General features: G+C 38.9%; 1 protein-coding gene across 4 annotated transcripts in view; it reads right to left on the bottom strand.

Moving 5' to 3' along the window:
* The window catches only part of CSMD3 (CUB and Sushi multiple domains 3), a 594,298-nt gene that overhangs the window by 216,900 nt on the left and 349,999 nt on the right, over positions 1 to 27,399 (bottom strand). For all 4 annotated transcript variants that reach the window (XM_053395420.1, XM_053395417.1, XM_053395418.1 and 1 more), the window contains 5 exons: positions 18,502 to 18,684; positions 16,761 to 17,087; positions 12,321 to 12,515; positions 9,679 to 9,817; positions 173 to 360 (listed from right to left, as the gene is read on the bottom strand). In XM_053395420.1, coding sequence (XP_053251395.1) covers positions 173 to 360; positions 9,679 to 9,817; positions 12,321 to 12,515; positions 16,761 to 17,087; positions 18,502 to 18,684 — 1,032 coding nt within the window. The remainder of the gene's footprint in view (positions 1 to 172; positions 361 to 9,678; positions 9,818 to 12,320; positions 12,516 to 16,760; positions 17,088 to 18,501; positions 18,685 to 27,399) is intronic.

The following is a 27,399-nucleotide window of genomic DNA, read 5'->3' as shown; positions in this document are numbered from 1 at the left end:
TAAATGGGTGCTATGTTAATCCATACAGCTGTTGACACACAACAGGTATACACATAGAGAAAGAAGAAAAATGTATGAAATGTGTGTTCGTGCAAGCATGCACATACACAAAATAAACAAGTCTGATGCTACAAAATAACCTTAGATACTAAGGAAAGCAAAAGCTACTTACTTTCATAGTGGATTTTGAATCCATTGTTAGAACGACTGTTGTCTGTTGTAAACAGAAGGTAAATGAAATTGGTACTACTGAACAGAAATTGGGGGACCTGTGTACCATTGTAAGATCCTAGAAGTGGTGAGAGAAGATTTGGTCCATCGTGCACTTCCAGAACATCGTAATTGAGTTCTGTCTGGAATCTATGTTGGAGAAACACACATAAGATAGACGTAAAATATACCCAAAGATCATACAAATGAAACACTGTTAAAATTGATAGGCTACATATAATATTTAGATGAAGCATGCATTTTGTAATCAAATCCTTATTCAAATTATACTCCCTAAGTGCAAAGAATGTGTGAACCTTGTCCTTTTATTTCCATTGAGTTTTATGATGTTCTATCACACTGTGTCAGTTATCCACAGTAACTCTGGAGGTGACTCAGATATTAAAGATACCAACCGTTTTGCACATATGCATCTCTAAATGCCCTGACAAAGGGACTTCTCAGTTTAACTTCTATACTGACAGGGCTCAGTTGTCAGTTTTACCGCTGCTCTTTACAACTATCACAGCAGAGAATGAATAATGCACAAAGCCTTGGGGAGAGGGGAACTAACAATATTCCTCCCCAATTTATGAAACACCCCATCAGATGCTTTAGTTCAGCTCCGTGTCACTTTCACATCTACTGTGAATGGGCTTTTCTGAACTTTTTTTTAGAGGGGTGTGTGTAGGAAAGGAACATGTCAGTTCTACAACTGCTCTCTGAGCAAAGGGCTTTCTACATTTCCGAAGTTGTTCAAGATGTTAAACCGGGAAAAGGTTTATTTATGATTAGTTATTTATTTACAGATTAAACGGATATATCATATGCTCAGTGGTGGAGCAAATGGCCCCTCTTTAAATTGTATCTGAATATACAGATTGCTAATTTGCTATTTCTTACAGGTGCGTCCTCAATATTTGTATCATTGTCTCTACCCATGATATTGCAAGGACATTAACTATGCAAAATCATATTTTATTACACTGATCTCCCATAGCTCATATAAGGTTTTGCAACCTGTGGTTCCTCTGCTAAGCCTGGTCCCCTGAAGAGCTTTCTTGTACAGTTGCCAAAGCAGAAGCAAGCAGCATACAAAAGTTAGCCCTGAATTTTTAAAATGTGCACCAAATACTTGCATTTTTCAATCCATCCTCATTTAAGTGACAATAAAAACTTAGCACATCTTTAATGCTGCAATCCTTGCACTACTTGCTCACTTCTACTTCCATTAATACCACCAGAATTGGCATAAAATGATTTATTTATTTTTGTTATGAAGATATAGAGAAGCATCTTGGTAAATACCCATGTTCGAACAGTCATTGTTTCAGTCAAAGCACAATATACAGTAACCTTATGACTTTTGTATTGGATCACTTACAAAATAAACCTGAAAGAAATATTAATTTAAGTTCCTGAAGGAAAGGGGAAAGCGGCAAGGCATATATTCAAAGATGTCACTTCCATTAGAAATAATTTCTTTTAAAAAAGTCATTCTATTCTTGGAAGTCCTTCTTATTTTCCTATGTTTTAGATATTGGAAAACATCTGATTCATTATCAAAACCACTGATCATAATAATGTAGCCCAAAGCTCACAATTCTAAAGATTATGTATTAATTAACACTATAAAGTCTTGATAAAACAATCCCTTCTGACCACTCATTCATTGTGTTCAAAAGCAAGACTGAGTTTTACTTGGTTTCAAAAGCAAAAGATTGAACACTGATCATAAATTTACAGGAAACTAGAGCAGCTTGCAAGTCCTAATGCAATTGTGTCTTGAACAACAGAATGGCGGGCTATTAATGGCTTTATTTTCAGAATGGAAAATGCTTTTTCCAGTTTAGAAACAAAACTTGGAACACAATAGGCTAACAAAAAGAAAAATGCACTTTGTGATAAAAGTGCAAACTTGTTATTCACCAAGTGATAATAATAATAATAATAATAATAATTTATTATTTATACCCCGCCCATCTGGCTGGGTTTCCCCAGCCACTCTGGTTTCCCCAGTCTGGGTTTCCCCAGCCATCACTGGTTTCCCCAGTGATGCCCAAGTTAACAATGGGAAGCTTCTGCAATATCTCCAAATTCAAAATGGTGGCTTATTTTGTAACTCTACAGGGTGTGGAGTAGGAAAAAAATGCACCATCTTGAATCCCTTGAGTCCAACTCGCTCATCTTACTTTTTAAAAAAGACATGCAAGGAACACTAACCAGGCAGTAGTTAAAATGGCTTGTTTTTCTTAAACATGATTAAGCATTACTTCTAATGATTAAGAAGTGGCTACAAGTTATTTTGTGAAACCATTCTTTAAAATAGATTTGCAAAGCACGGTTTGAATTTATTATAATTACATGATTATCTGCATTAGGAAAACGCAGTTTCTGAGAGTACAAAATCAATAATATATAAAATCATCATCAACAACATCATCCAAACTGTCGATTTCCAGGTGGAAGGCAGGTTTCTCCTAGTGTCACCACATACAGAGCCTCTAGTGCAGAGCTTAACCATGGTTTCACTGTATAACTGGAAACATAGCGAAACTATACATCCTCACTGGACCCACCTAGACATTGTTTTGAAATAACACTAAACTATAGCTTAGCATTATATGCATGGTCTTCCTCCCCAAGCTTTGCTCTCCTCTTGTGTGACCAGAGGGGATAAAAAACATCCATTTCCATTTGAAACCAGCCACAGCATTTAGTGGTTTACAACACAGCCATAGAGTCAAACATATATGCATGGTATTAAAAACTGCGCGGCAATATTTTAAGATGATGCTACATCTTTAGAAATCACCTGATTCCATCCATTTCCTACCTTCCCCCCAAACAAAGCAACATTTTAATTATTATTTTTCCACCAAAGGCCACTATCATTGCCATCAAATCAGCAAGGTTTTATCTATCTGAAAGCAAGCTCAGGAGTCTTCCCTCCCCAGCTCCCTGGCATGGGAAAGACATAGGAATACTTGTGTTTGTTCAGTAAAAGGCATACCACTGTATATTTCTTCTTTCTGGAAGGAATACAACACTACTGCAGAAGAATAACATACTTTTAATGTTTCACTCATATTACCACTCTGCATTACAACTCTGCATATAAAAATATATGTCGTTCACATTAAATTAGTGGTCCAGTCAATGCAGTTGCTTTAGATGGGGGCAGCCTCCTTAACATATGTCAGATTTATTTATTTTTACAAAAACAGAATGTACTTCCATTATACAAAATAAGCACATATTGATGCAGAAAAACCCATCCAGTTGCACAAAAATGCAATATAAGAAGCGATCCTGAGATAAAGGGTTTGCACAAGTTTCTTGTTCTGTACTTTGAGGAACAGTTCACATCCGCTGCAGATTCAATCCTGCTGTATAACACACAGTGTCATGCTGTTCTGAACTTCTTAAGCAGAAACCATTTATCAAAGGAAATAACTATATGAACAATGGGTGCTTCCCAAGCATATATACTCTCTCATATGTCCTAGCTGGACTGACAATTTGTTCCTTAGTCTTCCGATGAATGATTATATTTTGATTATGGTATACCATTCTTAAGTTTGAGCAATCTTTTATCATGTTTGAGCAATCTTTATCATCTACATTGGCTCTCAGTACGTTTCCGGGCACAATTCAAAGTGTTGGTATTGACCTTTAAAGCCCTAAACGACCTCGGTCCAGTATACCTGAAGGAGCGTCTCCACCTCCATCGTTCTGCCTGGACACCGAGGTCCAGTGCCAAGGGCCCAAGTTACAGGGAACCAGGCAGAGGGTCTTCTTGGTAGTGGCACCTGCCCTGTGGAATGCCCTCCCACCAGTTGTCAAAGAGAAAAACAACTGCCAAACTTTTAGGAGACATCTGTAGGCAGCCCTATTTAGGGAAGCTTTTAATGTTTAATAGACTATTGTATTTTAATATTTTGTTGGAAGCCGCCCAGAGTGGCTGGGGAAACCACAATCCATTTTCAGAGCTGTTTATGCAATTTCTTGTGCAAGCCAAACCCACTAAGTGCCATGCAAAGAAGACCTTCCCTTTCTCTGTCCTGAATCTCCCACAATTAGGTTCATCAGATGGTGCACGCTCTAGTATTATGAGAGAGAGAAAAGCTTAATTCTATTCACTTTCGCCAAATCATGCATAATATTATGTCTTATCTACTGTTTCCACCCTAAACACCTTTGAAGCGCACCAAAAAAAACCCAGATGAAAGCAAGTGTGGTTGCATCACTGTAGCGGTCCCTGCTAAGTGTGTGTAGAGGATTGAAGTCTGTACCTGGTTTACAGACCGCTGAGAGAGAATGACCTGTTTTTGCTAATCTAACTGTGGTAAATTACTAAATGGTTCAGGATTAAAGAGTGAACCCTTTCCCGGAAACAAACAAATCAATGAACAACATAGCTAAAATGATAGGATCAGATTCAACTAATGAGTCTCACTAATGGAAGTCTCCACAGGGACTTCCACTAATACCTGCACAAGGACTTCCACTAATACAGTTGGGCTTTCTGCATTCTTCTCTCCCATAGTGCTGCTGACAGACACCCAAATTGGCTCTGGTGCAGTCAGGAGAAGCTCCAGAACAACAAAAGGATAGGGAGGGTCATTCCATCTGGCAAGTTGAAATGCTTGAGTTGATGGAATGATTGGCCCAGCACTACAGTGAATTCCTCCCAGAATAATCAATCAAGGGATGGGTAAAGAAAAGAGGTTTACTACAGCCATTACCACATATGTCCGTCTGGTAAGATTATACTTACTACTTGGGAGGACTACATAAATAACCCATTCATAAAGTGGTTACAACCAAATCGTTAACACCTGGTAATTGTTTGAGTGCAATTTGAAAAATTTGTGTGGGAGGTAACTATTCACTAATTATAGAGAAATATAAGGCCCATTTTATTTTTTTCTCATGAGTAGGCAATATTCAGTATCCAAGCAACAGGGAAATATCTGAAGGAAGTCAAGCTATATGCATATTTGAAATATAAAGTGTTATTTCTGGGAAATAAATTAACGATACGATGTGCAAGGTCTAAGCTCATTAGTGTGGTGCAGTACTTAGCAACGAGATGATTAACTGCTTGCATTTATGCTGTAACAATTAGTCTTCAACATCACATTAAGATAAAAAGTGCTAATTCTTTTTTCCTCACTGCTATTGTTTCCGATCAGACTCTAAGAGGGCTTGCAACATTCAGCAGATCTAGTCATTGCTGTTGCTGGCACACCAGAGGGAATAAGCATGACCTGGACCTGCACAGTTTACAAATCTCATTGAGGTTTTGCTCCATGAGCCCTCATTTTGAATGATAGATCTGAAAGAGAACCAAAAGTGTGATTCATGCCACCCGAAAGGAGGTTCTGAAAGCTCTACAAACTAATGAAAATGCAAATCAGCCCTTACTTAGCAAGCTTTCAGAGCTCAGCTAATCTGGATAATTCAGCCAATTACTTAACATCAGAGACAGTGATAGGCCTACAATAGTTTAGAGCCACTTAATACTAAACAGATTAACAAAACAGCTGCCTTAACTGAGTTTCTGGCAGGAGTGGCAGTGTTGGAGAACTGGAGTCTCTAAAGGAAATAATCGGTGTGGAAGATGATTGAGAACAAGTTTCCCCAACCTAGCACCCTCCAGATGTCTTGGGCTACGACTCCTATCGTCCCTGGGCACTGACAATGCTGGCTGGGGCTGATGGAGTTGTATTTTGAAACATCTAGAGAGAACCAGGTTAGGGAAGGCTGATCAAGAAGGACCTGTGCCTGAGTAGCTAACCTGTACTGTCAGCTCTGTCTCTTTCTTGTAGAAGGCAAAACAAAGTGATGAGTTAAGAGCTACCAGGAACGAAAAAACTACCATTTAAAACCCTACATGTTAGACACATTATGGGACTCTATTCAAATCATAAAACTGAAGTTAGATGATGGGACCATTCATAGGTAGTACAGAAATAATGTTGTTCAGATGTATAGGTCAGATTATATTGGGAGATCCAAACATTAATTCAATAAGGGTCTCTTCACATACAATACTGACAAACCACAATTTGTGCGTATTTATTCATTCTGAGAGTTCCCTGTTGGACATGTTGTGCTCTCCTCAAAGTTAGGGGCTAGAACTTTGTACTTGCATATTATTATAATTTACAGCATTTAAAGAAAATTAAGTAAATAAATATAGACGTTCCCTCAGTTAATTCCTGGAGGCTCACAAAGTATAGGCACTATGCAAGAGAAAAATGGGTACTAAGGACAGAAAGCTAGATTAGAATATTAAAAGTTGCTGCATATTTTATAAAGCATGGATTGGCTCAAGACTTCGTTGATCTTTGTTTCCATTGAAAGAAATGAGAAACGGCAAGTCTCACTGATAAAAGTCTATTAACTTAATCTCAATCCCAATGTCAAGGTTCCTTCATAAAAGTTGGTCATTGTTTCTTTTTTAGAAAATTATCTTATTTCTGTCACTCTTCCCTTTTGGAGGAGTTGAGGGATGAAATCTAACAGGAGGAAATATTCTTTTTTTTTTTAGGAGGAGAAAGTATGGCAGACAGGATGAGAAAGAGAATTCTAAGAGAACTGAAAAAGAACACAGATGAGAAATCTTAAAATGACAAAAACACAGTATAGAACCATAACTCAGTGGAAAAGGTCCTGCTTTGCATGCAGAAGATTCAAGCTTTGGAATCTCCAGTTATGGCTGAAGAGTCACAGCCAGTCAATAGACAGTACGGAATCAGATGGTTCAGTTGCCTGACTTGGTATAAGGCTGCTTCCTTTGTTCCTAATAACAGATACAGATAAACACACCTCAATCTAAAGACAAGTCATCCATATAATCAGCCTCAGCTTCCATTTAGTAGAGTTCTGAAGATGAGAACAACAACAAAATGGGGACCCCTTTGACACTGCTTTGCAACATACTGTATTGCACTGGCAACTGATATAGTCCTAGTTACAGATTCCTCCTTTTAGTTGAAGGTGACCAGTGTAGTTGCAGGTGGATTTAGGAGCTAGCCGATGACAGCTGCCAGCTAGACATCACAACCAAGCAGTCTTTCAATTACACTAAAATGATTCTTGGGATGTTGCTGCCAAATTGGTTCCAGGCTCAATTTAAAGTGTTGGTTTAAGCGTCTAACGCCTAAAAAGGCTTGGGGCTTGGTTATCTCACGAACCAGCTGCTCACATACCAGCCTGCCTGCCAGTTAAGGAAAATCAGCAATGTGGTCCTGCCCTTAACTGTGGCACTAAGATTCCTTGATGACACTGAGATTATGACATCCCTTCCCCTTGGAGGCCTTGTGGGTTCCTTCTATTTTTAGCTTTTCAGACATCTATTTAATGCTCTTTAGCAGGCCTGTGCAAAGCCTGTCTGAGGCCTGACTTGGGAGTCTCGTTAGAATAAAGTTATAAACAAAAAATAAAAAAGCAGCCGGTCTCTAGCAGGGACCTCTGGCCAGCTTTGCCTTCTGAGATCCAGGGCAACTACACCTGTCTGCCACACTTCCTACACATGCCTGCTCTTTAATATCAGAGTAGTTTTCTTTTTTGAAGTTGCTTCTACCCCACATTTGCTGTCACGTTCTGTGCTTGGCTTTTAACCTTACACTGCATTCTCTAAATCAGATCTGTGGAAATCCAGACTAGCAAATGGAACCATCTTCACTTGGAAGCACATTCTCGGGCCTCTTCTGTGCTTTGATGTCCGCAGGATTGTGTAACCCTGCTGTTTTGTCGAGGGGGGGTTTCAATGAGGTACATTACTAAAGAATTAATAAAGAAGAAGAAGAACTCTGCAAGCTGGTGTATTATTCAGAGACATATTGTTCCTCTTCTAGCTTGAAATATATTATTTTTAAAAACCATTGTTTTCTTCTTATGAAGTAATTATGCAATCATGTCTTAAAAGTTAGGCAGATCAATAATTTACAAGTTTCACAATCTTGATTCCTTAATGCAGCTCTATTTATTCATTTCATTGCCCTGCTTCTCCACAGCTGTGATCTCATTCTCAAAAATGAATGCCTCTTGCCAGAGGGGCCCATAGATTACCAGCATTTTAGAATTAACATAATTAAAACCAACACATTTTAAAACGCGCAAGGAACCCTGCTCAGGGAACAATCAGAGCAGAAAGGCCACAGATTCATCCGAAGTCCTGTTGACTTTCTTCTGGTCAGGTCAGAAGAGGTGGGGTGAGTTTGGGCGGGTGCATTTCTGGGAGCAGAGGGGCATGGATTATGCTCCACACCTGGCACTGGGCCAACTTTGGATCCAGCAAATCCATTGCCGCCACTGCTCCACCACCTCAATATCCCATTTGGGAGAGTTTACATTGGCTACTGAGTTTACATTGGCTGCTAAGAAATACCATCAGCATCACAACTGCCCGTATCTTCAGCGGGCACAGTAAAGGCCCTATTGGTGGTCATCAGACATAATTCATTCATAACAGTGCTCAGCTAAAAGTTCTCAAAGGAAAAATTCTGATTGTTTTATCACCCCCCCCAAAAAAAATGGCTAAGTGAGGATACCCAGAGCTTACGGGATTGACAGCTTGGGAAGTTACGTCCTGCCACTGGGGGGGTGTTCACGTCTTTGTTATGTGAACGTTTACTTTCTGTTTTGCTGCAGCAGGAGAAGCATCATGCCGTCGCTCTCTCCTGGCTGATTTGTTTTGCTGCTGTACAATAAACACTTCTTAGAATAGAGAAGCTACTGTACATGTGTTTTACTGCATGGCTGAGATTCTTCCACACAGGCACACGCTGCACAAGTTACTCTGCTGTAGCCGGGAGAAGCAGGTTGACGCAGGGAAGCAGGCTGGACGCCACAACAGTCCCGCTGGTCGCAGCCTTAACAGACGCTCAACGGAACAGGCTACTACACAGAATGGTCCCCAAATATTCCCTGGCAATTTTTGTATGTGGCAGCCACCATCTCACTACCCTCCCTCCCAATGTCCCTTCCACACACACCCCCACAATGCCCTGTAACTTACTATGCTGGGTCCAAAACATTGCTGTGGATGCAAAAGGTGGCTAGAATGACAACACAGCTGCAACTGAGGCCTCAGTAAGCAGGGCAATTGGTCAGTGGCTATGGGAGTTGTAACCTGAAATATCTATGCTGGGGAAGGCTGCTCTACCACTATGGTTCTGGGACATGTGGTAGTGGTGGGAAAACTGAAACCGAAAGCTGGTGAAGCCTGCTGATAACACCAGTAATACTCTACAACCAACTGAAGCAACAGCATGAAATGGGCTTACATTCCAATACCCTTCAAAGATTCAAGAGACTCTCAATTAAACAAAAGCAAGGGGGAAATAGTGCGTGCCAAATGAAGGTTAGTTTTCTATTTATATGACAGTGGAAACAAATATCTCCAGTTTATCAGTAAAAAGTGGAAATATAAGGAGAAAAAGCTTTTGTCAAGACCTTTCAAATGTAATTTTGATAGAGTGTCCTGGTTCAGCTTCAATCACCCACTCACAATTCAAGGAGTCTTTATAATACCCAGGCCAGCCTGGAGAAAGGATAACTCCACTGGGAGAAGAAAAATGCCCACCACAGGGAGCTGAAAAGAAGAAAACAAAGACTTGTATTTGCAGTCAGGCTGAAATTGCCGCAGTTTTCACACAGTATTCAGAAATAAAGGATACAACAAATGTGTTTGCACGTCAGTGTATAAAATAGCCCTCTGGCTGTAGGAATATTGGTGGTCCATATATGGAGCTTTCACAAGACACAGGCTAAAACACTGAAATAACAGATCTATTTGTGCAGCATACAGCCTTAGAGACTGACCTGTGGACCAATAAGTCCTCTGTTCAAATTTCACCACTTCTGATAACCCACTAGATAGACTGAGGACCACACTACGTCTTAGATAATGTATAACAGTGATTAAAAGCTACTTCAGGAGGAGGCAAATGAAAGAAATGAAATGGGGGGGGGAGGAAGAGAGACTTAACCTTTTCCTAACCTGCTTCATCCAGTGTATAGGTAAGCTATAAAACTCACTTCCACAGTGATGGACACCAACCTGGATGGCTTTAAAATAGGATTGGACAAATTCATAGAGAAGCTATCAATGGTTACTAGTCATGATGGATATGCTCTGCCATTGTGGTCAGAAGCACCAATGCTTCTGAATGTCAGTGGCTGGAAGCCGCGGGAAGGGAGAATATTTTTGTACTCAAATCCTGCTTGCTGATTTCCCACAGGCATTTGTTTGTGCTTTATTATGTATTTTGTGTTGGCATTTTGTAGTTTTGTGTTGTGAATTGCCCTGTGATCTTTGGATATGCATTTAATTCATCATCATCATCATCATCATCACCATCATTGGCTACCATGAAAACAGGATGCTGGATTAGAGGGGTCATGGAGCTTGATCCAGCAGCCTTTTCTTGTTTGCATCCCATTTATCTGCTCCAAAATAGCCCTCTGTCGTAGCTTTTCCATTATGGGATTCAAACTGCATGTTTGTGAAAGCAAACACATTTTAAATGCTGCAGAGATAGGAAGCCATTTGTAAGTAGTGGTTTTGAAAAGGGAAGAATTAGTTCATGGGAAGGTTAATTCTTTCTCCCACTTACTCCATCCATGTTTTCAGTCTCCCCCTCCTGAAGTGGCTTTCATATTCCAAAAGGAGCAATGAGCTATCATTATACATAAGTAGTGTGCAGTTTGGCCCTCAGATAAACCATTATCTCCCAGCCTCAATGCCTTTCTTCAATACAGAGATTGTGATAATGATCTGCTTTGACAGGTCATTAAAAAGACTGCTGAGATAATGTATCTAAACTATCTATGAAATGTGTTTCATGGCCCTAGCTTGTGTTAATGCCCCTGAAGTGCCATCAGAGACATAGCAGTTAAAGCATAGGTGAAATTTGTGCCACATACATGGTAAATTTGGTCCATTTATGAACAAGTACAGGTAAATATGTATCCTTGTAGAAAGAACTCTGTAACACAGAGCTGAAGTTAAATGGATTATTTCCGCTGAGTGCATCAGAAATTCTCAATATTCTCAAGAACTGTAATGTCCAGAAATGTCATAAAATAATTGGAAAAAGCTCTATGTAGGATGGACACTTGTGCGACACCAAAGGAGAAGGAATGTATTACCCTAAAGAGAGAGAGGATAAAAGCTACTACTAAGAACACAGTCTGATTAATGACAGGTGTTCTTAATCCAAATGATGCCTCAAAAGAGCATATTGATAAGGGGGCTAAGCATTATTAGCTATTGATAATACTAGCCTTCAAAACTATATAAAATAAAATAAGGGGTACAATTATTGGCATGCTCCAACTATTGGAATCAATATTATGGATGTTTGTTTAACTAGCGCTACCACCCAAAAAAGTAAAATATCAAGGTGGTAAAATATCAAGATGACATAGATGTTAAAATATCAATATGATATCACCAATATTTTAGATTTTTTTCTGATAAAGCAAATGTAACGTTTTTCCACACATTTCTTTAAAAACCCTATAATAACATTTACCTGTTATGATAGACAACTGAAAGTCAATTCACTTGGAAAAATTTCCAGCCCACAAAGAATGCTATCATATGAAAATGTCCACCATTCATTAAGCTTCTTGTACAATGAATGCCTGTAAGCCACACTTACTATGATAGTAGCACTGAGTGGACTTGAAAAATGTTGCTACAATTGACAACAAAGTATTACATGACAAAAAACTCTTAGCATAACCATTAAATATCTATATACCTGAAGGATGCCATCTAATGATGTAAACCATATTTTAAATAAATAGGAGTAAGGGAGCAGCAAGTAGGATAGACATAATTGAGACAAACACACATAACATATAGACCAGGCACCCCCAGACTCAGCCTTCCAGCTGTTTTGGAACTACAACTCCCATCATCCCTGACCACTGGTCCTGTTAGCTAGGGATGATGGGAGTTGTAGTCCCAAAACATCTGGAGGGCCGAGTCTGGAGATGCCTGATATAGACCATCAACTCAACATATACATAATTAATTATAAATATATGATAAAACTAAATGGACTTAATCAAGATATCCATCCTACCTCCGCACTTAGGGATAGGTCCACTCCACATAACTTTCCCGTCCAGCAATACACAAGTGATTGTTTCAGTTCCTTGAGTTTTAATAAAGCCTTCTTCACAAATGACAGAAATTGAACTTCCCAACTGAAAGTTGTCACCAAAGCGCCGTGCATTGATTGGTATACCAGGATCCGGACACTCATTGTGTCCAAAGGCTTTAAATAGAAACAAAGAGGAAAGGGGTAACATATAAGCCTTTCAGATTTCCAGATACATTATAGGAAGCCCTATTCAGCTCAGACTTTACATGTTCCACTGAACATTTTTTTTTCCAGTTCCCAGATTAAGGAAAGTCCTTTTCGGTTTCTCTTTGGAATGATAATTATATATGCCTTTTATAGGTGTTTCAAAGGAATTTACAAATACAATGCAAGGACAGCTCAAAACGGTTTTCAAAACAGCACAAAATAACAACTAAAGATCAGTTTAAAAACAATTCAAAATGAAAACCTTTTCATCCAGATGGAAATTGTCTTAACAAAAATGTTTCCAATTGCTTCTGGAAAATACCAATAGTGGGCACCTGTCATATCAAAAGTATGGAGTAACTGGGACATATGGAATACATACCAAGTTTAGACAAACCCTAAGCAGGGTAACTATAGAAAGGAAGTATTTTGCATTTCTATATCATCAAATAAAAATGATATAGAATAAATTTAGAATGATCCTGAGCATATCTAAGTCTCCCTCCTCGTTCTTTCCAGTGAGAGGGAAAATACGATTTTTTAAAAAGAAATGGAACACAAAAATTGTGTCGCCACCTTAACTTCTGCCCTGTTAGTCTTTGGATATGGCAGTAATACTGAAGGCAGTTCAGATAGAAACATATATGCAGTGTATATATCATTAACTTAGTATGACTCATTATTCCTATAATTGTTTACTAGTAGGTTAGCATTTTGTGACAGTACATTGTGGTTCGAAACACATCCTTTTGATTATTGAAAGAGAGTTCAGTAAATGTCTTCTATTAACATTTTTTCCCCTGCTCCTCTGTGCTCAGATTCATATGATGGAGCACATAATAGAGAAAGTCACTCGCTGATAAAGTCAAGAGGCTTGCAGGCAGTAACAAGCTGTTGAAAAATCTGTCTTTGCTAGAGTTCATCCTTTTTTCAACTAGTGACTATTCCTGTTTCCCAAAAAAATGCACCATCTTCACCTCTCTTGAGAAGTAAAGAAAGAAAACAATGGTGGACAGCTTAAGAAAGCTTTTGCAATTGTCTTCAGCCTTTGACAATTCAAAGTGTCTCTTAGAAAAGTCAGACCACTAGCAAGATAAGGATTTTAATAGGAAATTTGCCATAGACAGAAGAGGCACGCGGGAGGGATTGCATTGTATGCCACCATCCACATACTCTGATTCTTCTGGTGCCAAGGCAAAGAAATTAATAAGCTAAAGTAATGTAAAGTTATTCTTGCATTGGAGTCTAGTCCAAGGAGAAACAATGTGAGAAAAGTAACCATCATCACACAAAAATGGCAACAATGTAGACTATGCAAAATGTACAAATAAATACATATTAATGTATCAACTGACTACTGAGTAAAAAGTATGGTTAGATTTGTTTTTTTATGTGGATACATAGGAGACTAAATTTGGGAAACAATGAATTCAGAAAACAAAGGTTGAATGAATTCAGAAAACAAAGAGCTGAGTTTTGTTCACTGAATGGAATAATTACTATTTATTTATAAGAGTTATATACCACCTAATAACCAAGACTCTCTGGGCTGTTTACAGTTAAAAACAAAACAAAATAAAATAATTATAAAATTATAAAAAATATAAAAATAATTACAGGAGACATCATTACTGGATAGACTTTTTAAAAAGCAGTAAAGTATTTTAAAGTGGAAAAGCCTAGAAAATTATTAAAAATAAAAAAGTATTGACCTGGTACCAAAATGCCCACAGAATGTATTGATCTGATGTGTAGAGATCTTTCCTATTCTACTTAATTCAGGAGGGTTCTGGAAGCTTCTCTGTGTGAAAGAAACAAGCAGAAGGTTCATGATGTTTGGGTTATTCCTTCTGAGAAGTCGAGCACAGCTGTTTAAACTGGTTCTGTTATCTCTTTCAGTCAAGGTCATGCTGACTAAAATAGTAGGAACAGAAGGAGCCTGGCCTTCACACTGTCTCTTTCTATCTCTTTTCCGTCTGGTGTGGTGTTCTGTACATAGTATGCTTAGTGTTAAGGTTTAGACTTATTATAAGTTATTGTAAGTTTAAGTTAAGTCTGATGCAACTGGATTTCTTATGGACAGTGCCAATCCTGGATGTGTTCGATTTGTGACCATTATGCACATTTGCCTTCAGTAGCAGTAAAGCTCTGCTGGATGAAATACAATTGCCTCTGGTCTATTTTTGGGGGATCCTGAAAGTTGTTACTCTGCTAACTATACATTGGAATCTACTCTGGATCAATACTGAGTAGACCAGCGGTAGGCAACGTAAGGCCCGTGGGCCAGATGTAGCCCAATCGCCTTCTCAATCCGGCCCGCCGGCGGTCCGTGAATCAGTGTTTTTTTGCACGAGTAGAATGTCTGCTTTTATTTAAAATGCATCTCTGGGTTATTTGTGGGGCACGGGAATTTGTTCATATTTTTTTTCAAAATATAGTCCGGCCCACCACATGTTCTGAGGGACGGTGGACCGGCTGAAAAAGGTCGCTGACCCCTGGAGTAGACTTTCCATGACACAGACAAGCCTATCTGGGGTGTGGGGGGGGGATTGCACTAAAAAGGATGCCACCACTGAAAAGGTCCCCTCTGTAGTAGCCACTTGCTACACCACATTTGACAAAGTGAGTTCTCTGGTCTCACATCATCCTACAGCTCCCTGCATATACACACAGAGATCTGCTCTGGAGCATGGGAGCATGAGAAGTAGTGTAAACCGCTGATGAGAAAGGTCTAACTGGCAAGAAAAAAAAGATGCCTTGCCCAACTCCATTTGTGTAGGCTCCATTGGATTCAAGCTCTTCTGTGAACAGAAGGACACTGCTGAAATCAAGCCAGTGTATTTAAAGAAATATAAATTATTCTGGGTCAGTGTATGTGTGCACTGTTGGCTCCCTGCAAATTCAGCACAGAAATAAAGGTCATTATATACTCATATAATATGTCTTCAATCAGGAGCACTGCTGCTTAGGATAAACCAAGGCCACACTGTTCCTCATCGTGATCCAGTGACAGTACCATCGGTACATATATACTCCATTAACTAACATATAGACTGATACACCTTGTATTCTGTACTTTCTCTGCCTTTCAGGAAAGCTGTGAATATAAATACAACTGAGTCTGCAATCCTTACATAATGCTTACTTATACAAAAGAGGACTCACAACTAGACAAAACTGCAAAGGACCAGTCTGTTAATCTTCTAAAAAAAACATTTCAAATTCCAGAAGATTTTGCTGTATTTTTCAAAAGTAAACAGATTCAAAACATGTATAGATGCAAACTTCAATGAAACTTGAGAACAAAGATGGCCTACTGAAAATTAATTTATAAAGTGCCCTGGGAAGAGAAGAACTGTGTCTTAATTTGGGTCTACATTTAGAATCAGATAAACCTGGCAAAACGTGGGAAGCAAAAAGGAGGAGAATTACTAGCGGCAAACAAGCAGTTTTAAATTACAAGCTGCTATGACATACGTCACAGCTAATTTAACTTTAATGCTCTTCAATTACACTTTGACAACTTATTAGTGACAGTACTTGCCACCAGTGTCACTTCTGCAAAGGAGTAAACCTATATTATAATTAATTGCTTAAGCTCAGTTAAAAAAAACAACAACCCCACAGCTCAACAGTCATATATTCTTTCAGAAAGGCCAATATAAGCAGACAGCTACCCTGTTTGCCATATTTACAAGGCACTGAAACCTTAAAATACCAGCTTCATCAGGGACAGATGAAATATCATAACCCTGGAGGGGAAATAACACCCCAAACACTAAGCACTTAATAATCTTGCAGCAACTCTGTTTCATACAATAATCACATTACAAAGAAACAGAGCAGGAGAGCAAATGAAAATAATCAGGAAATATTCATTATATGCTTCTCCCATAAACTTCATAAACTTATTCCTCTACAGAAAGATCTGGCTGAAAAGTGAGGTGAGGCAAGATCCTTGAGCAAACCTCTCCTTTCAAAGCACAAAAATGCAAAATGTGCAATCAGTTACTGGGTCAGAATACTGACAGAGTAGAAGAACAGGTTAAAAAATATTGGTCCAAGTATTTCTTTCCCCATACTTATGGAACTGTTTTTTGCATTTGACTAGTAACATTTGTGAAAAAAGCATTTAATTCTTTTTTAAAAAAACCATGTACCATAGAAATGGTTTGCATTCAAATTTTTATTGTGAATTAAAATGCTACTCACTGTTATATGTGATATTGAATCCTCGACCTGACATGGAGTGGTCAGCTTGAAATTCCAGGCGCAAAATATGACTATTACTAGTGAGATGGGATGGCACTTCGGCCCCAGTAAATGTGCCCAGTATTGGAGAATCAGGAGAGTCACCATCTTTAATTGCAAGGAAATCAAACTGAGATTCCAAGTCAAAGTCATTAAAGGAAAGATGAATTCGGCTCCCCGGGTCTGAGATGATTGTCCATATGCAGTTCAAATTATTTCCATATCCCTCTGGGTAGTCAGGAGAAAGGACAGTTCCCATTGGCGCCGTGAAATTAGAAAGGCAAGGAACTGTCAAAAGCCAGGAAAGAAATTAGAAAAAGATATATCAGAAGCTAGTTTAAACAGGCGATTCCAAATCTACATCCCAATGTCATCCTTAAATTTCTGTTATCTGCTCATTTTCTCACTGGAAGAAGAAATGACCTTCATCATGAAAACAACAAAAAGCCCAGAAGGTTGTGCGCTCACCAAGCCACACGGTTATTCCAAAGCAATTGAAGCTATAAAGGACAGTTTTCCCATAGCAGATCGATGCTACAGAAGCCTTTGCAATGAATGAGACCCATTCACAACTGTTGCACATGTCTTGCTTAGCAATTAATTCTTTAAAATGCTGAGATAAACTTTACTTGGGAAGAGACGCAACAAGGCAATTTTTCCTTTTGATAATTCTGATGGATGCACATTTGGATGGCTGTTCTCCCGAGCCACCCTGGTACACAAGCCACCCTATTTCTGCCCAATTGGAATAGATTTTCAGGCACAAACCCCTTTCCACAGAAGGACAACTGTAGCTGCAAATTGATTATTTTATTTTCTACTATTTTTCAATTTGTGAGGATATCTGCTAACTGCAGACACAAGAGGGAAATGGAGCAGTTATATTATACTGAAATCACAGTAGGTCTCATGAGTTAGCCATGTCCAGCAGTCCTTAATCATTTGGTACTATTTATTTTCCCTTTTAGGGAACTGTTCAAATGAACAATTCCACACTGAGCACATTAACAGTCAAAAGCTCAATGTTGCCATGATAATTTGTAGCTTACAAATAAGTATAAGAAATGAAGTAGGACCAAAATAGTTTTCAGCTTTCCTTGTTGGCTCAGACAATATTTCTTACCTAATACTGTTATTTTACTAACCCTAATGTAATTTATAATCATAGTTGAGTGATAATCTTGTGTTTATGTGTATTTTCTTACACACACACACAAACACAAACTATACAATATACAATATATTACATAAATGGTGAATTTAGCTCTGCGTAATATTAATACTTGACAGCCAAAATATATCTCTCTATGATTATGTATGTATAAAAAGATATTCATGTATAATTCATGGTGTGGGGGAAGGATCTGTAAATAATTTAAATGCCCTTGATTGCAATTCAGCCACTACAATCTTCGTGAAATGTAACGGGCTTCTAAAAATTCCTATAAAATAGAACATAAGAAAGATAAAATGCAAATATAAAGTATGCTTCTTTTGTGTGAAATTACAAGATGGCAGCATGAAAGCACCCAACATTCTGGATGAAGACAGGCAACATTTACTTTTATTGGAACAAAACTTTGCCCTTAGAATATAAATGGTAATAGCATTGGAAAAGTGTATATCATAATTAAAACAGGGTTTTTTAAAAAAATAGTATGTGCTGTCCTAAAATATTTGGAATAAATATGTTTATACTCACAAATGCAGATGGGTATGTTTGCTGACCACTGGTTATTTTCTTGACAAACAATAGATTTTTCTCCAATAAGTTCAAATCCAAACTGGCACTCAAACCTTAACACATCGCGATTGGAAAATCCATCCCCTTCTCTAATGCCATATAATGGAGTTCCAGGATCCCCACAGCTTTCTTTTTCAATCTCTGTGGAAATAGCAGATAAACAATTTACTGCCCAAGAAGCAAATTAAATAGTCAATAGTCATTCCTCCAAAACTAAAAGGCTGGTGGGAAGACTGTGAGGATATAAACTGAAAACTGATATATAAACTAAGAATTGCTAATGAAATCTCTGTCATTTCTAAACGGTACACAATCAAATATGGGAGAAATAAGTTTCAGTCTTTTATACAAAAAGTAAGATTTAGGCACTCCCAATTCCCAGTGTATTTTTATATACACAATTTTCAAACAATTGTTCATATGGAAAGTACTGTTGATTTCTGTTACATTAATTGAAGCATATTAAATATATAGATAGATATCGGTTTGATTTGGACAGGGTCAATTTCAAAAATATCAGATTTTCGGTTCAAACAAAGTGCTAACACTGACTTCAAAATACGGTGTCAGGTTTCTCAAGACAAACCACATCACTATAGACTGTATCTGTCATGGGCTGTCTTTTCCCCCAAGCACATTCGATGAGTGAGTATGACTAGGCTATTAATAGTGATCTAAGAAAATATAAATTACCCTTGGCCAAAATATTGTTTAAAATATATTGTACTGTGACTTATTTATTACCCTGTTAATATTATGCACCACTGCTATATAACAGCCTTTGTAAACCTGGTGCTGTCCAAATGTTTTTGGACTACAACTTCCATCAACCCAGATGGGAATTATACTCCAAAATATCTGGGGAGCACAAAGTTGTCAAAGCCTGGCATAGAATATATGTCCAATGCATGACACCCCAATGTTTACTTCCTTGCAACAAACCAATGACTTTTGTTTGAGTGAGACTTGTTGAAGGATATTCAGTCAGCTTCATGTCTGAACAAAGAATTTAATTGCCTCCACCGGAAAAAAAAAGGTCACTGAAACACTAAAACCAAGTCCACATGATCATGTAAAGTTTATCAGATGAAAAAATGGTTACCAGGTATTGCTGCAGAATAAAGTTCTGTCTGTAAGTATGCATTAATATGGCCTGATAATAACCCAAACGGTTGTGATCCAATTTATGTTTAGAACAACAAAAACTAAATCTATTCAGGGACCAGGGAGATTTCAAATACCGGTAGTCACATTTCAAGCAGACAATGGGTTAAGCACCTTATCTGCCCTACAAAATCTCCTGGCAATTCTCTACTCCTAATATTCTCCTCCCAAAGCTGTTTTATCTTTAAATAAATTAATAAATAAATAAACCAAACAGCATCAGGAGCCTTTTGCATGCATTTGCATTTTTAACTTGTAGTTTGTGAGCCCCCTAAGCGTCTAAACTTCAATAATCGTTTGAAGCAGAAACCTTTGAATCAAAACAGTTTGAGATCTCACATTTTTCTCTTTCACTCCTCGTGATCTTCTTAAATCAAAGAACATTAAGTATTAGGAAATCTCTTCACATTACGCCATAAAGAAAAAAAGTTGTCAACTTTTCTTTTTTTCCTCCGATAGAACCAGCTCTCTTTGAAACACTGGGAAATTGCCCCGCAGTAGGTCAGAGAATGACTGGTGTCTAATGTAACTCTCTTTCAAATTATTTATCTTTGGAAGATAGGAACATGGAAAGTTGCCTTATACTGAGCTGGACCAATGGCCCCAGGGCCAGACGAAGAGGGGTGCGGAGGGCGCAGACGGCCCCAGGTGTCTTCGCTGAGGGGGGTCACATTTGGCCCGCTGCCCACCCGCAACCCCCAAGCCTACCCTGAGCCGTCAGGGGAAGGGGGGAGTTGTGCCGCTTTGCCGGCGGCATTTCCCCCTTCCCTCTTCGTTTTGACAGCTTGGGGAGGCTTGGGAGTCACGGGAGGGCAGCATGCTGAATATCTGCTATCAGTGGCTCGCTCCGCCCCCATGGATGGCTCGCTCTGCCTCCAGCTGCAGGGTGCATGCGCCGCTCCATGCACCCGAGCAGCTATCCCGCGCCTGGGAGGGCACCCTCTGTGCCCCACACCCTCGGGAGCTTGCCCCACCCCCTTCAGGAGCACGCCCGCCCTGGGCAGCATGGGCATATGCCCCACCACTGATTGGCCCATCTAGTTCAGTACTGTCTACACTGACTGGCAGCAAGTATCCAGGTATTTCAGGCAGGAGACTCTCTGATCCCTATCTGGAGATGCTGAGGAACAAACCTGGGACCTTCAACAAGCAGAGCTGATGCCCTACCACTGAGTCAAGGCTCCTCCTGCGTTTAAGTAGTTTAATTATATGGCTAAAGTAATTTGAAAAACACACTTTTATGAGAAGAGATAAATAGAAAAGTTTTTTATTATTATTATTCTACAACACTATATAAAAGCAGGAGTAAGAACTACACTTAAAGATTTCTTTGAAGTTGCTGAACACATATATCTTTAATACAGTGGTACGAATGCTTCAGGTTATGAACTCTGCTAACCCATAAGTAGCTGCTCCTGGTTGCAAACTTTGCCCCAGGATGAAACGTAAATTGCGTGCCGGAGGTGTGCATGTAGTGGGAGGCCCCATTAGCGAAAGCGCACCTTAGGATAAGAATGGTTTCAGCTTAAGAACGGACATCCATAACGAATTAAGTTCGTAACCAGAGGTACCACTGTACAGTGGTACCCTGGGTTAAGTACTTAATTTGTTCCGGAGGTCCGTACTTAACCTGAAACTGTTCTTAACCTGAAGCACCACTTTAGCTAATGGGGCCTCCCGCTGCCGCCGCGCCGCCAGAGCACAATTTCTGTTCTCATCCTGAAGCAAAGTTCTTAACCTGAAGCACTATTTCTGAGTTAGCGGAGTCTGTAACCTGAAGCGTATGTAACCCAAGGTACCACTCTATATTAGAGAGCTACTTCTCTATGACATTTGGCTTCATCTGAAAAGTCATGAAAATGCAGATACTGATCTATAATCTGGTATGCCGATGGCTAACAGTACAGTCCTAACCATGTCTACTCAGATATGTCTTGCTGAAGTCCTTAACAAAAATATTTTAAAAACCATCAAATAGACCGGTATTACTAGTATTCTTGTGCCGGTTATAAATAAATAATACTGTAATGATTTATAACACTGCCATTCTACTAAACCTGTTGTTTGTCTTGGAAGCAACTTTCTCCTACATCGGTAAGAAGTATTTGCATAACTGGAATAACATGAGACAAAACTTAGTTGTATGGTATAGATAGCTTATCCTTGGTTCTCATCCATTCCGAAATAGACAATACTGGGATTGATGGATACAGTGACACTAAAAAATGTTCTCAGTAAAAGGCAAATAACAGGGCAAGTTATATCAAAATATTTCAAAATTTAGTGGCATGGGGAAATTGGATATTATTATTTTTTGCCCTTCAACTACTTGTATTAATCTCAGAGGTCATGCATAGTGTGTAGGTGACACACTTAAGCTTCAGGGAAACAGGATGGTCATTTGCTATACAAATGCGTTTTGACACAATATCACTAGATTCAATCCCTCAAGAAGCAACTTGTCCATCTAGTTCCTTCTGTCTAAAGAAAACAGGTCAGACTGTGAACATCATTTGGCACTGGTTACAACAGCAGTAAAAAGCTTGCTGCAAATCAAAGGGGTGTGGAGAATATGGGGAACTTCTGCATATTTACCATCACCAGAATTATAAATAAATACCTGTAAATTACAGTTATTATAAAATGATATTTTAAAAGAAACCTCTGTATGGGTTTCAACAGCTGTTGAAGACAACCAGCCACCTGTATCAATTAATAGCCAAAACATACAGCATCATTTGCATAAGAAGACACATCCAGACACTTTATTGAGTTGGTTGAGCATCATAACATAGGTTGGATGATGTATATCCATGGGTATGGAAGACTGCTTACATGGGTAAATATTTCTTGATAGACCAATAATAAAATGCAGTTTTCAAAATCCTTTATTTCCATATGTTCCACAGGATGAAGAGAGTGATATTTACATAAAGGAGTATGTACAATAACTGAAATAAAGATATGAATTGTAGATTCATCTGCGTTTGCAGCCCAGTGGGTTATTTATTTTTAGTTATAGGCAATCAGCCTACACAATACAAAATTAGGTAACTATTGGTCCTAGTCTGCGGCCTAAGGACTGTTGATTGGTCAGTTGTTGCTAATCGCAAGGAAAGTTGGACGAATAAATGGTTGTTGGTTTTGGCAGGCCTAACTGGCTGTTTTCAATGTGAATTGCTAAAGCCTCTCTCTATGAAGAAAGCAATCCCCGCCCACCAAGACTGGGTAGGACCTGGCAACACACATCATGAAGCGATTGCTGATTGGTTGGTTGATTGATTGATTGATTGTATGCATGTGCAAGCTTGCAGCTCGTTTGCCAGCAGAGAGTGAAGATGGACTCCAGAGAAACTGGGTGATCTGTTTGTCATGATTGATTGGGAGGGTGGAGGCAGAGAGATTGAGAGAGAGAAGGTTTTTTCGGTTCCAGACTTTCTTTGGGGAGTGGGTGCAGCCCCATCTGCCCAAACTAAGAAACAGTGCCTACAATCCACCACACTAACACATGGCCTTCTGTAACCCATTTATCATCTGTCTTCTTATGCGCTGTCATTGGACACACTGGAAACCAAATTTGTAATTAAGCAGAGAAGGAAAGATATGGATTCCAGGAGTTACATGGATCAGCTAATGAACCATATACAGCATGGGCTTGACTTCACAATTTTGTTGACTCACTATCTCTAACAACCTATATGGCAGTTTTGCCAAAGTTCCCTTAACAACAGTTACTGTAAAGCATTAAAATAGGCCAACAAAACTGATCTTATATACTTATGTATAGTAATTTATCCTCGTTTTCTTCCTTACCATATTAAAGTGTGAGGCAGGATGTCTGTATGATGTTTCTAGCTATGAAGCTGTACCAGTGTGCTGCCTTCTGTTTTCTGTTGCATTCTGTAACTATTTGATAGATATTTCCTCATGATTCTCAATTGAGTCTATTTCTGTGAAAGATAGCATCATCACCTAGCCATTTCTCCACAAGAAAAGGAATGAAATCCACTTGTGACTGTATCATTTTGATGGAACATCCTCAAGAGATTCCACAGCTAAGGAAGACTGTTTACAACCCTAACATGGAGACAGCCACTTGATCTCACTATGGCTAAGGGCACCTGAGCATCAACCCTATTTAGTTTACAAAGAGAAAGGACTGTTTCTAAAAAGACTCAAGACAAACTGGCTTTACAGAAACCCAGAGGAACATATGGAAGAAAAGGAATAAAATAAAAGGACTTTAGCTGGCAGAGCAAACAAGAAAGTAAACAAAATAGCCCTTGAAGGGGAAAAACTTGGGAGTTATTTAGACAGCTACCAGACACATCTTGCAAAGGGGGCAGCTTTTGTTACAAGAAATGTTTACTGTCTTTCAGTGGCGAGGGAAAAGTATTTAACACAGACAAGGGGGAAAAGTCGGGCTGTTTATCAGGAATCATTTAACCAAGGCCCAAGAATCTAGTTTATTTGATTTATGTTCTAATACAAACAAAATTACGATATCAAAGTTGGGCTGACCATGGTCTCCATTTTTGCAAGACTGTTCATCCTTAGATGAAGCAGGGGCAGCGGGTGGTGAATTTCAGGCAGGTGAACAAATTCTAATATTTTTGTGTGGCGGGGTACCTTCATATACAAAGTAGCCAAGGTTTATTTGCTTGATTGAAAGCCTTGCCACTGCTTCAAGTGACAGCTTGACTGACACTTCTCTACCTACCAATGCTGCAAATTGGACACTTGATGGACATGCTGACATGACCAATCATGGTTGGCCTGTATTCCAGACACCAGAGCAAGGGAAGGTCCATGTGTACAACATAGGAACAAGGGTAGGATGGGACACACATTGGTTTTCCCCTCCCATTCAACAAATGCATGTCCAACAACATTTCTCTCCACCAGCCTCTTTTAAATGGCAATTACTGTTTGATACCCAACAATAACTGTAATCACAATGTCAAGAAAACCACCTACTCTGAGTTGTAATCTACACAAAGACACTTATTGGAATTTATTTGCTGTATGCACTTCACACTTGCAGTAAAGATTCTAAGGACTCTGACTAGGCAGAAAGTCTTGCTGGAATCAGTAAAAAATACATAGGTTTATGCTGCAAATTATACCACACTGCCATGTGGAATTTATAGATCTCATACAGTGAGTGGAAGTTATACCAAAAGGTAAATGAATAAATTCCAGCATTGCTGGTTTCAAAGCTGGGAGCTAGTTCATAGTTTTTCTCAAGTACTGCTAGAAATAGGGAAGAAATCTGTTCAGTTTGCATGTGAATCCACATAATTTGCACTCCTTGAACAGATATGTGAAACACAGATAATCTTCACAATGTGCACTTCTCTGAATTTTGTGACAGTGTCATCCAATAAAAAAGTGTACCCCCAAAAATACACATATTAGAGAAACGTAAGTGGACATAGCAGTAAAAATAACATAGAAAACATTTCCAAAAATGTGTTTATGAATGTGTCTTAAGATAAATGAACACAAAAATATGTATAAATACTGATGCAGACTTTTGCTATGGTTATGACTTATAAACCCCATATGGCTTAGGCTATCTGAAGGACCACATTCTCACATAGGAACTTGCCTGAGCTCTCAGTCTTCTGAGGAGGCCCTTCTTTTAAGTCCTCCCACCTTCACAGTCACCCCTTGTGTAAAATTAATGCTTATACTTTTTCATATTTCTCAATTTAGCAATGTTCATTTTTATGCTCTGTACAATCTAGAGAACTCAGATAAAGTTAATAATGCTGATGATTTTGGTTTGATAGTCTGTAGTGAGCATCCATATATCCAGAAATTCCAGTGATAAAAACAACTGTTCATATGAACCTACATTCCTTCAGGTATTCCATAAAAGTATGCATGCAGTATTTCTGCTGCTGAAAAGAACAGCTTAAGATCTATAGATCAGAGTTTCTGAACATTACTTCCTGCATTGATAAGGTGAACTGATAAACTGAAAAACTTCACAGGGGAAAATATTAACTTTATATTTCACCTCACATCTGTGCGTAGGAACCAGAATTGAAGAAAAATGGACTCAAAAGTGAAAAGGACACTTAAAACATATCCTAAATTCTTGAGTGGATATAACGCCCTATAGGTGTGATTCCTAAGAAAGTTCCAGATGAATAAAATTTCCTCCACCATCTGCCTCTTTTGAAAACAGTCAATTAGTGACTTAATTGACTTGGCACCTTGTACAGTGTAGTACACATATGCTATGCCTTATCAAGCGATTCGCTTTGCACTAAGTTATACAAAAGCTGCCTCACAGCTTTGTGACTATTTCATTTTACAAACATGTTGCAGTTTGAGAAAAGAAATGATGCCCAAGGGTTAAAGTCTTCTCTGTGCTGGATTATGAACACATTACTTTGGTAGGCAACAATGCACCATACTGGCATACCAAATGTTATTTATTACTTATTGCTCTCCTTATTGTGGCTTTGTTTTGAAAGCCTGGGGGAGGACTGCAAAGACATCAGGTTGCCTTTAAGGGGAATGTGAGAAAGTTACTTGTGATGCGAAAGAAACATAATCTGCCACCCCAATTTGTCTTCTTGTTCACTTTAAAACTTTTCTTTACTCTCTCCTTTTATATTCACAGGGTTCCTCTTATTCAAAAACAAATCTTACATGGCTCCAACTTGGAGGCTTGAGTTACACTTATATCAATTGAGTTTCATTTATATCAATAAGATTTCAGTTGTAATATAGTTCGATTTTTTAAAATTGAGTGAAACTCTTCCAGAGTACACCAATGCATTTGTCACCAGGCCAGACACAATTGATATGATTGAATAATAATAATAATAATAATAATAATAATAATAATAATAATAATAATTTATTTCTACCCCGCCAATCTGGCTGGGTTTCCCCAGCCACTCTGGGCAGCTTTTAATATGTAGGTGTATCCATTGAAATGTAATATATGTTGTAGCTCATACTTAAGCCTTGACAAATTTTCCATATTTCACTTGTTTCACTTTTACTTGGTGTCAGGCTTCAGGGAATCAACTTCCTCCCCTGTGGCCGTAAATAAGCAGATCAAACAAAAGGAAATTCTTACCAGTTAGTTTCTTTAATAAACACAGTGAGGGACAAAAGAAAGTGTCTATCTAGAATGGCAGTGCTCCCAATTAAGGCTCACACCCCCTCCTTCCCTATTAATCTACGTCACTCCTAAATTTTGTAATCTGAGCTTGTACACTCTGCATTTCAGTTCTGAGACTTTCTGAGCTCTTCTCAACCTTGGGGAGGGCGGTGGAGGAATGCTGTCCAAGGACTGTGAATCTGTTAACCCTCTCTCTCCCAGTGTTTCTTCTCCTAGCTGTTCGCCATCCAGTATTTCCCAGCTTCTGCCTTCTGAACTATGGAAACCACTATTCCAAATCTATACTGTCCTCCTGCTCCTGGGAAGATTCAGGATCTGGGGGAGGGGGTGGCTCCCACCATTCTTCCTCAGTGCAGCCCTCCTCAGTACAGTCCCTGACAACTGGTCCTAGAACAAGGGTGCAAATACTAGGCACATTCAAGTTCACCCAATCCAACCCCTTCACATGAACAGCACCACTTAAAATGTTTCCCAGCATGAACAGGGATTATTTTCAGAATGAGGGTCACATTCTCTTCTGTGCAAACTTACAAAGGCTACATGCT

This window comes from Podarcis raffonei, chromosome 7, assembly GCF_027172205.1.
Source record: "Podarcis raffonei isolate rPodRaf1 chromosome 7, rPodRaf1.pri, whole genome shotgun sequence".
Classification (NCBI taxonomy): domain Eukaryota; kingdom Metazoa; phylum Chordata; class Lepidosauria; order Squamata; family Lacertidae; genus Podarcis; species Podarcis raffonei.
This window is presented reverse-complemented; position numbering and strand designations above follow the sequence as displayed.